The 15462-nt window shown below is 23.8% G+C and overlaps 1 protein-coding gene across 4 annotated transcripts in view; it reads left to right on the forward strand.

Annotated features, from left to right (window-relative positions):
- The window catches only part of LOC100208491 (WD repeat-containing protein 62), a 61562-nt gene that overhangs the window by 16671 nt on the left and 29429 nt on the right, over positions 1 to 15462 (forward strand). For 2 of the 4 annotated variants that reach the window (XM_065804921.1, XM_065804923.1), the window contains exons 9-14: positions 8 to 193; positions 5353 to 5423; positions 5581 to 5664; positions 5743 to 5818; positions 7403 to 7516; positions 15236 to 15332. In XM_065804921.1, the coding sequence (XP_065660993.1) occupies positions 8 to 193; positions 5353 to 5423; positions 5581 to 5664; positions 5743 to 5818; positions 7403 to 7516; positions 15236 to 15332 (628 nt within the window). The remainder of the gene's footprint in view (positions 1 to 7; positions 194 to 5352; positions 5424 to 5580; positions 5665 to 5742; positions 5819 to 7402; positions 7517 to 15235; positions 15333 to 15462) is intronic. The other 2 variants (XM_065804922.1, XM_065804924.1) reach the window with 1 other exon arrangement.

Below are 15462 nucleotides of genomic sequence, written 5' to 3' on the forward strand. Positions count from 1 at the left end.
ATTTTAGCAGAACATCCCAATTGCTCCAATTACAGGTCGTTCTGGTATACTTGGTGACCAACGAAATAACTGTTTTACAGATGTGATGTGTGGGCGTGGAAAGAATTCTTCATTTACATACTGTGTTACTAAGTCTGGATTATTATGTCTTTTTAGTGAAAAGCGCATTTTGGATAAATGGGTTCAGCTTAAGGTATTTCTTATTTATACTAATTTTTTATTTCATATAAATTTTATCATACTAGCAGTAAGTGTAATATAAGGTGTATATATATATATATGTATCATACTAGTAGTAAATGTAAAATAAGGTATATGTATATATGTGTGTATATATATCAGGCTTGGACATAAATGGCATGCGATTGCACTCTGTAATTGAACACACCAACAATTTTTTTCTTCACAATTTGACCACGGCTGTTTTAATGTTTTAACTATTTAAATGCAATAAAAAAATCATTAAGTTATGAATAACATTTTACCATTGATCTTTTCTAACATTTTTATTTTAAGCGAAGACTTTTAATAAAATAAAAAATTAATTATAATTGTTAAAATAAACACATTTTGTTGTAAATTAAATATGTAAATTTTTTAGACATGTACTTTTTATGATAAATTTAAACATTTGAAACCATTTTTCCATGTCTTTCATAAGATTATCTTTTATAGGATTACTTTTTTTAAACACTTTAAATTATAAGTTTAATTGCTTTATTGTTTTGCTTCTATTTTTACAAAGAATTGTTTAAAAGTTTTTTTTTAAAACTTGACTTACTAATGAAATGATTAAAAATTACTTTTTTAAAAAGACTACATTATTATTAAAAAATTTTTTTTTTTTTTGCGCCTAAAAAAAAATGTTTATACAATTTAAAAATATTATATTTTTTTTAATTTCAATAATTTATAGAAATTATAGAATTATAGAAATGACACTGTAACTCATAAGAGTTGTAACTGAAATTACGTAGAATTTCAGTCTATAACAGCCAATAAATTTAACAAGGATTAAAAACAATATACAAGATCTGAGGTTATAATTTAAAGTGTTTATCGATGAGGTTCTTAAATTGATTTATGTTTTTTGACTCGACAATTTCTTGTTTTTGTATATTCCAGTCATTTACAACTCTATTTCTGAAAAAATTTTGTCTGATGGTGTTAAACTTGTAATTATTTTGTGTTTTTATTAACTCCTCATGCATTTTTAATTTATGAACTCTTGCTCAACCCTTAGTATTAAAATATTTAATTCGGTTATGCAAATTTATTTCGTCAATTCGTTTTACTAATTTGAACATTTGGATTAAATCACCCCGCCTTCTTCTGTTTTTTAATGAAGGCAATTTTAGTTTTAAATTTCTTTCTTCCTGACCATAACTAACTAGGCATGATATTTTGGTCGCTCTATTTTGAACTTTTTCAAGTCTATTAATTTCTCCTTTCCAATAGGAGTTCCTTATAACTGCTCCATACTCGTTATGGGTACTTTCATCTATATATTCAAATGCGTGTTTAATTTTTCCTATTTATTTATTTGCTTTATTAATTGCATAGCATATATGGTGACTCCAATCAAAATCATTCGAGATAAAAATACCAAGATCTTTTTCAACTTTTACTTCATCCAGTATAACTTCATCAATTTTATATTTATATGTAGCGTTGTTATTTCTGAAATGCATTACTTTACATTTTTACGAGTTAAATTTTTATTGTCAGTCCTCTGTCCATTCTTTTAAAATATTGAGATCATTTTGTAAACTGTTGTTATCTGATTCTGATTTAATGACTGCTAATAGTTTAGTATCAGCTGCAAATAATTTGCCTTCATTTTTGATTTTAATTAATAAATCGTTTATAAATGTCACAAAGAATAGTGGACCTAAAACTGAGCCTTAAGAGACTCCACTATCTATTTTCTCCCATTCTGGCACAAATTTTCCAATTATTACTCTTTGTGCACTACTAAATGTTTCGTTATATCATCATGTATAAGACACTCCATTAATTTGCATACAACCGAAGTTAGTGAAATTGGACGATAATTAGATGGTTGAAGTTTGCTACCTTTTTTAATCTGAGGTATAATAAGTGCTTTTTTCCAAAGGTTCGGAACAACACTTGATTTGTAAGATTTGTTAAATAATTTTGATAAAAGCTTGAAGAGTGATTTAGAACACATTTTGAGAACTTTTGAGTAAATGTCTACTCCTATAGTTTTTTGTAAATCAAGTTTGTTGATATGAAGTTTTATTATTGCTTCTGTAAAGCTTGTATTCTGGCATTTAAAATTAAATTTGTCACAAAGTTTTGGGACGTTTGTCAAATTTTCCTTTGTGAAAATTGAAACAAAATACTTGTTCAATATACTCACTATTGTCTGTAGTGGTTTGTTTAATTGAGTGCCATCAGTCCAATATAATGCTTTTATTGATTTCTTGGTAGAAGTTTTGCTGTTAATATATGCATATACCAATTTAGGATTTAGTTGAGAATTCACTGCTAACTTTCTTATGAAATCCTGGATACTTTTTTTCACTTTTTATTTAATTTAAATTCAAATGTTTGTATGCTGTGACCAACACATAATTACTAAATTTTGTATTTCGGCACATAAACCATAACTTGCGCTTTTTTTTACATATGCGTTTTAGTTTATTGTTCATCCAAAGAGGATCTTTTATTCTCTTTTTGCTACTCAATTTCAACCTAAGAATAAACATATCGCATCCATAATTATAAATTGATAACCAAATGTTGTAAGAATTATTTGCGTTTAAATTCAGAAATTTATCAGACCAATTAACTTCTTTAAAATAATCATTTAATTTCTTGTAATCTCCTTTGTTATAAAGTAGTTTACTCATTGGCGCTTCTTTATTATTCCTATTTTCAGAATATGAATAGTTGAATTTGAGTAAGTGGTGACCGTGTTCAATCGCCCCCAAGGGTCAAAAATCAATGATTAAAAATACTCTTTTTTCACATTCAGTTATTTTCAAATCTAACACATTACTAGTCAAACCAATTTTTACTTGGAATGTTGGATAAGTAATATTTTGGAACAAAAAACAATCACTTAGACAATCTATGAACTCTTTTGCTTGAATATCCTGAATGCATTAGGAAAAACATTGTCTTCTTTTAATTTTTTTGCTGTAGATAGAACCAGAATTCTTAGTTCTGGTGATGATAACTTGACAAGTATTGCCCCTTTAGCATTTTGGATGTTTACTTTTGGTTTAAGATAAAAAATTATACCCTTTAATTGTTTTTTTTTAATTTGTATTCACTTTTTAAATAAACAACAATTTAAATAAAATTTCATTTTATATATATAATAAATGTTTTATTCGTATAATAAATGTTCATTTTTTAAACAACCATTAGAAGTAATTGGTAAAAGCGTAATAAAACGTTTTTTTTATTACGCTTTTACAAATTACTTCTAATGATTGTAACTTTAATAAAATTTTTCAAAAGATAAGTTGTAAAGTAATTTATTTCAACCGCAATTAAAAATGTAACAAAAAATAAATTTCACCTCAAGTTTGAGTTTTGTGAGTTTTATTTTAAAGCTAATATTTTCTTTTTCGTGAGGAATTATTTTCTTTTTAATTTTTTTAAATTTTTTTATAGTTTTCAGATATAAAAAAAAAAAGACTTGAAAACACTTAGCTAAACTTAGCTAAACTTTAAAACTTAAAAACACTTAGCTAAACTTTAGCTTAGCATTTCTTTTTTCAGCGTATTTTTGAAATGTTTAAATCATCAAAACATCTAAACAGTTGTGGTCAAGTTGTCAACAAAAAAAATCATTTGTGTGGTCAGAATAGCGTTCGATCGCATACCATTTCTGTCCTAGCCTGTATATGTGTGTGTATATATATATATATATATCTGTGTGTGTGTGTATATAAACTATACCATTAAGATAAATACTTATAACAGAAACAATCATTTTTGGTATAATTTTTTACATTAAGGGTATAATTTTTTATCCCCTTAATGTAAAAAATTAGTAGGATATATGATATACCCTTAAAGATAGATATTTCTATCTTTTTTTAGTGAGTACACTTTTTGGGTGAGTATACTTATTATTTAATTGTTAATTAAACATATCTAAACAGCCATATGAAACATGTTTACATAACTTGAACTTTTATAAATAAACTAAATAGGAACCTAGAAACAAATAATTATAAAATATACTTTAGTATGTAATACACAAATAAATTGCAAAGCAAGCAGTAGCAAATCCTGTAAAACATTGTAATAACAATAAAGTATGTAATACACAATTATATTACAAAGCAACCAGTAGCAAATCCTATAAAGCAGTGCGTTGAATGAGTTTAAAACACAGCTTTCTTGTTCAAGATGACTATATTAAAACTTACTAAACTCACTTAGTAAAATGCCATTGTATATAAAAGTAAATCAAACAAAACATTAGTAAAATATTTAAAAACTTTAGATTAATACAATCTTTAACAAAAAATAACCTATAAAAAATATCCGCCTGTTTTTGTATATTTTATTGTGATTGGAAATATAAAAAAACTACAGACCAAATTATAAAACAAACAAAAAGTTAAAGGTTTTAAATAGTTCAACTAAGGTAATTAAATATAAAAATAAACAACTCAACTAAGATATAAAATAAATATAGCACAAATGAGGATAATTAGTATTTTGGCATGATTTTTTTTTTAATATAAAAAAAACTATTCATAATCTTATTTTCAAATTCTGTTTTAACTCAGATGATTTGCTATAAGTGACATGGCATTACCAAACAGTTATTGGGAAGGAAATTACAAGAAAAGAAATTCCAGTAAAGTTTATGTTAACAAAGCTGTGAGCAAAAAGTTACAGTAGGATTTAAAATCAAACACTTAACAATAGAAATTTTGATCAGCAACAAAATCTGCATTAAAGGGATCAGACTTAAAAAAACATTGGGGTTACCATTTTACATAAAATTGGATACCATTAAAGGATTTTAAAAACCTGAATTTGCAACAAAAAATTGTTAGATTTTTTGCATAAGTGCATATAAACAAAGTGGTTTACCTGAGTTTACAACATAATGGTGAGTTTTTACATAAGTGTATATAAATTTTGTGATAGGTAGGTCATGCAAATACAATAATAGACTGCAGTAAATGACAAAATAAAAATAAAAAAAATGTTGTAATAAAAGAAGTTGCATTGAATTATTTAAGTAAAAATTAAGTTGCAATGGAACATAGTAATTGCTGCATACTTAAATGCACAAGATGTTATTAAATTGAAATAGGGATAGACAGAATATGTAAATATACTTTTACATTCAAGGCTGGTTGCACAAATTGCTTGGTTGTAACTGAAAAACATATTTACTGTGGATGTTCTGATGGCATTATAAGGTAATTCTAAATTATATATTTTATTAATATTATTATAAAAGAATTTTATTAATTTATAAGTACTTCATTTAAATTAGGTTCTTAAATTAAAATCTTCAATTAAAGTACTTCAATTAAAATGTACAAAAGCTTAAGTGATTAAAAATGTTACTTTTAGAGTTTTTAATCCAAGTGAAATCAAATTTATGGCCACATTACCTTTGCCTCATAAACTTGGGATTAATGTTTGTGGTAGTAAGAAGTAAGTTTTTTTTTGTGAATTTTTTTTTTAAAAATGTTGAAAATTTTAAATAAAATTATTGATACATTCATTCATTAGTCAGGCAAATATTACTGTGCAGCTAAAAAATTATCCGGATGTGGTTGCTCTGGCAGTTGACGAACCCAGGTTTATTGTAAGCTGTATTTGACTGTTTTTGTTTGTTTTTTATCTTTAACTTCTATTCTACTGACTATATATCTTTTACCATTGCTGGTGAATAGAGTTGTTAATACAAGTTACAAGTAGTATAATAAATTATTGTAAATAGAAAATAAAAAATAGTTAAAAATCAAATGATGTTTACATATTTTGCTAACATATAATTCTATATAGTTGTTTAGTCTCTTTATATTGACATCAAACTTGATCTTGTTGATAATTGTATGTTCTATAACTTGTTGAGTTGATGTTGTTTAGTAACAATAGATCACTAAATTCTCTTGGTAATTTGATATTGTTATTGCCATGCTTTTTAATTATATTGCTGAAAAAAGACTTAAATGACTGTTCATCATAATTGTTGGACACTTTGAAGTTTTAAAAGTTTTAATTTCTAGTATTGTAATTAATGTTATCAAGGTAAATAAAATCAAATTGTTTGAATAAGTTCTTGTAAAAAATTATTTTATTGCATAGTTTTAATGTTCTGCATAAGAATCATTTAAAAAACTATGTAGGTTGTATGCTTTAAGTTGTTGATTGATTTAAAATATATCTTTGTTTTGAATATTAATTTTGAGTAGTAAAGAAAAAGTTATAGTATGCATTACTAAGGCTTTGTATTTTGTGTAGTAAATTATAAGTCTTGTGCAGTAATCAAAATTAGATAGAATGATTTTTTTGAAGAATTGTAAACGAAATTTAAATGGTAAACCAAATATATTAGTTATTAAGAATAATTTTTTTATATGCTGTTGGTTTTATCTCTTTTATATGTTTGAGAAAATATAATTTACTGTTAATAATGACACCAAGCAAAGAAAGTTTATTAACTAATTCAATTTTAAACTTATCACTTAATATGATTGCTGTTGGCATTTTAGATGTATGCTTATTTGTTAAAATGATTGCTTTAGTTTTATCTCAATTGATGTAGAGTTTACAAGCATAGCACCACTCAATAAAATTATTAAATGCTGACTGAGTTTTTGTTATTAGATGGTTTATGTTGGTATCACTTGTCATAAGTGTTGTGTCATCTGCAAATAATGTTGATTAATATAATGTCATTTATTCAGATAGATCATTGATCAATATCAAAATAAAAAGAGGCTAAAATGGAACTCTGTAATATACCAATATTAACTTGTTCTTCGTTAGAATATGCATCTTTAATTTTTGTAAATATTTTTTTATTATGAAAATAGTTGCTTATTAAGTTCAAAGCATCAGTTGAAAAACCCTATTTTGTGACTAGAATCAGTCAATATAAAGACATTATCTTGAAGATCGTATCATATTTTAATAATAAACAAAATAAAAGTCAAATGTGGACATATGACCTATTGGTTATCAACTGAGGATATAATAACATAGTTAGATACATAAATAATAGCAAATTAAAATGTTAATACTATTGGTACTGATTTTTTCCCTATAATACATTTGATTAAATAAGAAATAAATATAAGGATAGTAAAATAAATTTTACTAATTAATTGAAAAACATTAATTGCAATTTAAAAACAATTAAAAATTTTGTTTTTTTTTGTTTTAGTTATCTAGTGTGTACAATGATCACAGCTTGTATATTTGGGATATTCATGACATTCATAATGTGCACAAACTCAATTCTTTCTTATATCATAGTGCCTGTATTTGGGGAGTTGAGGTATTTTTTATTTATTTTAAAATATCAATTTCATGTGTAAAATTTCTGTTAGTTTTAATAAATTTAAATTTGTTTATTATTAACACAACTAACGTAACATTTAAAAATAACAAGTTTGATATTAACAAGTAATGTGACATCATTAAATGACACTTCTTTACTCTATTCTGCAGATTATCAAATAACATATCCTATCTCTATTCTGCAGGTTATTAAATCACATCTTATTAAATGACATTTTATTAAATGACTTTATTTCGTAGATATATAGTTTCATCAAGTTAAATAAGCCTACTTTATCTTTTGAAACAGAGCAAACAGCTGTGGCTGATATTTGATCAGTATTAAGGCTGTGTAAATATTGATACATATAAATATTATATATATATATATATATATATATATATATATATATATATATATATATATATATATATATTTATATATATACAGCTCTCAAAATTAGGTCCAGCATTGGGCAATGCTGACCTATTTATATGTATATATATATATATATATATATATATATATATATATATATATATATATATATATATATATATATATATATATATATATATATATATATATATATATATATATATATATATATATATATATATGAATATATATATATATATATGTATATATATATATATATATATATATATATATATATATATATATATATATATATATATATATATATACATATATATATATATATGTATATATATATATTATATATATATAAATATATATATATATATTATATATATAAATATATATATATATATATTATTTATACACACACACACACACACTATTTCAGTTAAGAGTGCTCAATAATATATATATATATATATAAATACATATACAAACATACACACAGCATGGAAAATAATGGTTGGTATATGGCCAACGACTGCCTGAAATGACTAAAATTACTATTTTAACCTCCCAAAATGAATTCTTGTTGGTAAAAAAAAATCAGATTTTGGAAAAACAAGGTTTAACAAATAATCTTGATGTAATTTGGAAAATGCGTGTACTAAAATTTCATATAATCATGTAAATTTTATATAAACGTTTAGAATAGTTTTATTGTTTACAACATGCTACTTTAATTTGCTTTGACGAATTTATGATGTAAACTATTCATTTTTTTTGCTTTACTTATTTAGTTTCAACCATGAAAAGCTCAGATGAAAATTTAAACAAAGAAAAAAACAAAAATTTTGACTGTTAAAAAAAAACATTTGATTGTCAATTCCATGTGTTAGCTGTCAAATTGACCACTCCCCTTCAATTTCTTATTTTTCATGCTATATATATATATATATATATATATATATATATATATATATATATATATATATATATATATATATATATATATATATATATGTATACACACATACACATAGCATTCTCAGGAGACACCTGCGGTTGCACACCTTATAGACCACGCTTATATTAGTTTGTTTCGATAACTTGGCCATGACTTCTTGCATGATTTAAGTTGGCGCATCTAAAAATTGCTCTAAATAAACAAATGTAAACTTAATTTAAAGATAATAAACTAAAGATAAAAGATAGTAAACTAAATCTAAAGATAGTAAACTAAATTTAAAGATAAACAAATATAAACTGGAAAGATATAAAAACTAAAAAAAATAATACAAAACTAAACTAAAAAAATAAAAATCTAAACAAGTGATGAAATAAATAAACTATAATAAAATTAATAAAATATAATATAATATATAATATATATTTTATTTATATTATATATATATATATATATATATATATATATATATATATAATAAAATATAATAATACATAGAATTAATATATATTTTTATTTTACAAGTGTTTCATTACAAAGAATTTAGAAAAAATATAAGTTTTAAAGTTATTTAATCCAAGCTTAATTACTTCAAAACTTAATTGTTTAAAAATTTGAAACTTTGATATTTTTGAATATCTACTAAGCAAATACAACATTAAAATTTTTTTTTGCCATTAGTAAGATTTGAACCCTTATCCAATGCAGATATAACAGTCGCACCTCATAAATAAGACATTTAATTAACCTAACTGCGACATCAACCTAGCGATAAGTGAAAAATTATTTGCTATAAACTGTTAATTGAAACATTTTAAGATTTAAAAATGTATTAGTTTTATGCTTTCATTTTCTCTGATTTATCTTTTATTTATATAATTATTTGTTAAGTTTGTTTCTCTTTTTAGTTTATGGTTTACTTATTTTATAAATTTCTCTATAAATTAGTTTGGTATTTTCAGCGCATTTTATAAAATATGCAACTTATCAATATATGCAAAAAACTGTGGCTACTGTGAAAAAAATATTGCATGTGGGGTAATATAAGGCATGCAACCACACGCATCTCCTAAGAAGGCTTGATATATATATATATATATATATATATATATATATATATATATATATATATATATTAGGGTGTGACATCCTACCCCTATATTCTAAAAAAGATCTGTTCATATTATGAAAATTTTTATTGGTTCTCATAAACAACTTTGTTTAATTTTTTCAAAATTTTATTGGATTTAGAGGAAGCACAAGACCCTTGAACACTTACAGGGTCCCTAATATTATATAAAAAAAAGTTTTCCAAAAGTATGTCCTGTTGGGTCTCAATAGAAGCATAATTATACAAAAATTTTAAAAATAGCAATCATTTTTTAAAAAAAATTATATTTAAGATTTTTTTTGCAATAATTATCAAAAAAATACAATTTTTTTCATTTTAGATTAAAAAATGTAATTTTTCTGCAAAAAACTCTAAAATAGTAATTTTTTAATAATGTTATTATTATTTTAAAATTTTTATATCAATTCACTTCTTTTGATACCCAACTTAAAAAAAAAATTTTATATAGTATAAGGGACCTAGTCAGTGTTCAAGGGCCTGGTACTCCCCCTAAATCCAATAAAGTTTTGAAAAAATTTAACAAAGTTGCTTGTGAGAACCAATAGAAGGTTTTAAGAATATGAACAGATCATTTTTAGAATATAGGGGGCGGATGTCACACCCTAATATATATATATATATATATTTATGTATGTATATATATATATATATATATATATATATATATATATATATATATATATATATATATATATATATATATATATATATATATATATACATATATATATATATATATATATATATATATATATATATATATATATATATATATATATATATATATATATATATATATATATATATATATTTATATATTTATGTATATATAAAAAATTTTAGGAATTCAAGTAATCTTTTATTTTTCTGACATCATGGTTTATTTTTAATGCTTTCTTTTTAATCTGTTTAGTTTTATATTTTACTAAATATTTCCTGCATTTTAAAACTCCATTTCATCATTATTGTTCTAGTGCCTTATGGGAAGAGGTGGAGTTTTTAATTTCCCTCATGCACACTTTTAAATCTTTCTATGCTATGCGCACCTTTATCCATATGCATATTGTTTTTTACAAAATTTAAGTAAGATATGTTGTTAATCAACTCCAGAGTTTTAAATAATTTTTACTCCAGCATATTTATTATATTTACTATTTACTAGTTAATTTGCAATCAATTTACTTTTAGTAAATCAACCGTAGAGATATTCATAGATAATAATTAACTGCAGAGATGTGCATTGATAATGTTAAAAATGAATTTAAAAAATTAACTTGATAAAAAATCTTAAATTTTGTTGCACAAAAAGCGAAATTGAGTAAAGAAAAGATTAAGTTATTAAGTATTTAAATTTTGAAAATTAAATTAAAAAGTTTGAATTAAAATAGCTATTGAACACTGCTTGATTCTAAGGGTATTAAGTTGAATTTCAAAAGACATGAAGTTTTTTTTTTAGATTATATTAATATGTAAATGTAAGAGCTGGAATGTGTTTAAAATAAAATCTTAAGGGTTCCTTCTTAGTCCCAAATTGATATTTTTCGAATTCCAGAAAATAGTGCTTAAAAAACAATATCATTTTTATTATTTTAGATATCTCTTATTATAAATATCATATAAAACCACATGACCATCCATTGTCTTTCTCTTCTAAATGTGGTTAACTTAATAAATAATAATACCTTAAATGGTTTGATAACTTTATGGCTAATGTGCTTCTAGAGTTATTTTTTTGGTCTGATCTATACAATAAGGTTTTAAAGCAAAATAAAATGCAATAGAAAACAATTTTTTTTTTTAAATTAAGCAATGAGATTATATATAATATATAAATAAGTTAAAACATGCATGTATTTAATTAGTTTAAACTCTCATAAAGCTGTAGATGAAAGCCGCTTTTTTAAGCTTTAATATGTGGTTTTTGTTAGTCTCTGCAATGGCACAGTGCTTCAATGTTTTTGTTAAATTTTTTGTACAGCCTCGGATGAGGTTTCTTATTTCTATTAAGAAAGTCTACAAGGTGGTATTTAATAGTATGGAACTTTAAACCAAAGTGATAATGTTTGGTTAAACACATCTAAACATTCTACAGATTCTAAACATTCAACAGATTCTAAACATTCAACAGATTCAATAAACTGCAAGATATTCTTTACTGTATGTAGAGTTTAGCAGCTGAAACTTTTTGCAACTAAAACATTTTTAGTATATAATTAGAACAATGATGTTACCAGCATCATTTGATCCAATAATTTGAGAACTTTACAATAGTTGGGTCCATCTAATCCGCCACAATTGTACCCATGCCACATTACTGTATTTTTGGCCAAGTAAAGACTTCAGGCCCTCATTGACAATAAGAATGTCAACAATTTTTGTTTCAATGTGCTCATACATGAGAAGTTCCGGAGAAAATATGATATCAAGAATAAATTTTCTTCCTCAAGCAAACATGGGTTAATAACATTATTGAATACATTTATAGTCTTATAAATAAGGATATCCTGCATCTTGGTAGCAATAGTTATTTGAACTTAAGGAGGAAAAAGTATAATATAAATATATATAATATAAGTATACTATAAAGTCACCTGATGAGCTTCTTTTTATACCAGAGCTGTTTTTAATTGTACCAGTACAGTAACAATAGACATGTTTTCCACCATGACTCTATAATAAATTGTTTTGTTATTCTGAGATTAAATTTTTTAGTAGATACTTGTAAAAAATAAATAAAATTAGGCAAATTCTCTTATTGATATGCCAAGAAGTATGTTTATGAGCTTTAGGTCAGAAGCCACTAAAATTTTTAGCTGATAAATTAAATTAATAAGCATTCTAAGATTATGGTTAATCTCTTTGACATTACGTGCCAAAGCTAGAATTATCACCTTGTTTACTACTGAGTCTTTCTCATTTCTACTTTCCTCCTCTAACTTTATTTTATCAAAAGTATTCATTATTACCTGAAAATTAATCGCAATTGAATAATAATTCTGATTTTATATCTTTTATTTGCATAATATAAAGTAGGTTAAGTTACTAAACCTTTAGTGAACCCTTTTCTCCAAATCTAAATCCTCCATCAATTCCAACTCTAACAATGGCTTTCATAGGATCTAATCCACATAGACAGCATACTTCTTGAAAAGTTTGGTGAGATCTTCAACGTATACAACATCTTTCAACACTGAGTTTTCGAGTTCATCTTCTTTTTCATTTAAAAAAGCAATTTTTTTGTAACTGTAAAACTTTTCAAGTGAATTTTTCTTGATATCAAATATTGTATCAGTAGTGACTACTTTATTTGTTTGGGGCTTAAGCTTTAGTACTACAGTTAGCAGTGATCCTCCTAAAATTAGAATAGAATATTTGCAATAAGTCATTATAAATAAATAAATTAATAAATAAAAATTTACCAGTGGGTAATTGTAATGAGTTTTCAGCCTTTACTAGAAACTTCAGAACAGTTAAGGTTATTTGCTCTGATATATTTTTGGAAAGAATAAGGTTTTTAGCATTTTGAACGTAATTTCATAAAAAGATTTAAAAATTTAAAACTTTTAAATGAAAATAATTTTTTCTTTTCTTTTCCTGTAAAAAAACACAAACAATTTAAAACAAAGTTTTTAAAAAAGGCATTTTTTAAGACGTTTTTTTAGCAATATTTTTCTTAAAAAGTTTACATTTAAAAAAGATTTACAAAATCTCTATAAAATTTTACTTCTTTTGAGACCCAACATATACCGTAAGATGGGGCAACACTGGCCCAACTTTTTATATTTTTTTAGAAAAAAAAATACTGATCTTTTAAAAAATTATATATTGGTCCTTTAATTTATGTAACAATAATATAACACAGTCCTTTATTTTATGACTACTTTTAAAATTCCAAACATTATAAAACCACTTTTAAAATTTTTCTGATGCAAAAACAATCTTAGTAATAAAGATATCTTAGTAAAAAAAAATAACTACTTAAAATAGTCTGTGCATTATGAGTTTAACCTTTCAATGCAGAAATTTTAATTTGACTCTGATATAATCTTATAAATTAAAAATCTTGTGGCTGTGGTTGTCTGATACCATACAAAACAAATTAGACATAAGCTAAGATTGTCAGTTGGAGTAATACTTCCAATCTTTAAAAGTATTTCTGTTTTACTTATCCTATATCTTTATTTATTTTTACTTATCATATATCCTTTTTACCTCTTCAATCATTTTCATTGGCTATATTTGTTGTGAACAAGATTTTTTGTATTTTTCTAGAAATATTTTAGAAAAAATTTAATAATTTATTAAAATATTTGTAAAATATAATAACCTTTTTGGCATAGAGAGCAGTTTTGCAACTGCAAAAAAGTCCAGCGGGAAATGCATTTATATCAAAACTGGATCCTTCGCATATGTATTCTTGAACTAGTGTCACCAATAATGGCATACTAAAGAGTAGTTGTCTGTTTTGTTACAGCAGTAAATACAAACTGAATCTCTGGATTCATTATGATTTTTTGTTCCTTAAAAGATAAGCCATTTGATATGTATTATTTAACTTGGGTAGATTTCTAAAATAATATTACGTTTTTTATTAATAACAATAAATGTTTACAAAATAAAAATGTTATAAAATTTAGTTATAAAATTATTATAATTATATAAATTTTAACATTTCATTAATATTTCAAAACAGTCATCAACCGCTTTAAGAGCTTTATTAGTGAAACTATTAAAGGTATTATTATAAATTAAGTTACCCACATTTTAAAAACAAAGATGATGAAATGTCATGTGGGTTTATATGATATTTATAATAGGAGATAGCTAAAATAATAAAATTTATTTTGTTTTTTAAACACTATTTTCTGGATTTCGGAAAATATTAGTTTTAGAATAAGAAAGTAAGAAAGAATGCTTACAATTTTATTTTTAACCAATTTCAGCTTGTATCTATACATTTTAATAGAATCTGAAGAAAAATCTTTCTTTTGAAATACAACCTAAAACCCATAGAATCAAGCAGTGTAAAGTTTAGTATTTAAAATTTTATATTATTAATTTACATATGTTAAATAAATTTAACAATAATAATGTATAAGTATATATTAAATGCTGAATTTTTGATTTAAATGCTGAATTTTTGATCGCAACAATTAGAAATCAAGTTATAAAAAACATTATAAAAATATTATGACCTTTTTAACTAAAAGGTGGACATTTTTTTTGTTTTATTTAGACATACAAATGCTCAGGGAATGATCCCTTCTTGCCATATGGATCATTTCTTACCTGCTCTTCTGACGATACTATACGAATATGGAATATGGATCAAGGTTTACTATAAATTATTATTTTCCAGTTTATGTAGTATTTTGTATCCTAGATTAAATTAGAAAACAAAAGACTACATACTAAATTTGAATACTAAATACAAAATACTTGAATAAAGTTTGTTAAATTTCA

This window comes from Hydra vulgaris, chromosome 09, assembly GCF_038396675.1.
Source record: "Hydra vulgaris chromosome 09, alternate assembly HydraT2T_AEP".
Taxonomy (NCBI): Eukaryota; Metazoa; Cnidaria; class Hydrozoa; order Anthoathecata; family Hydridae; genus Hydra; species Hydra vulgaris.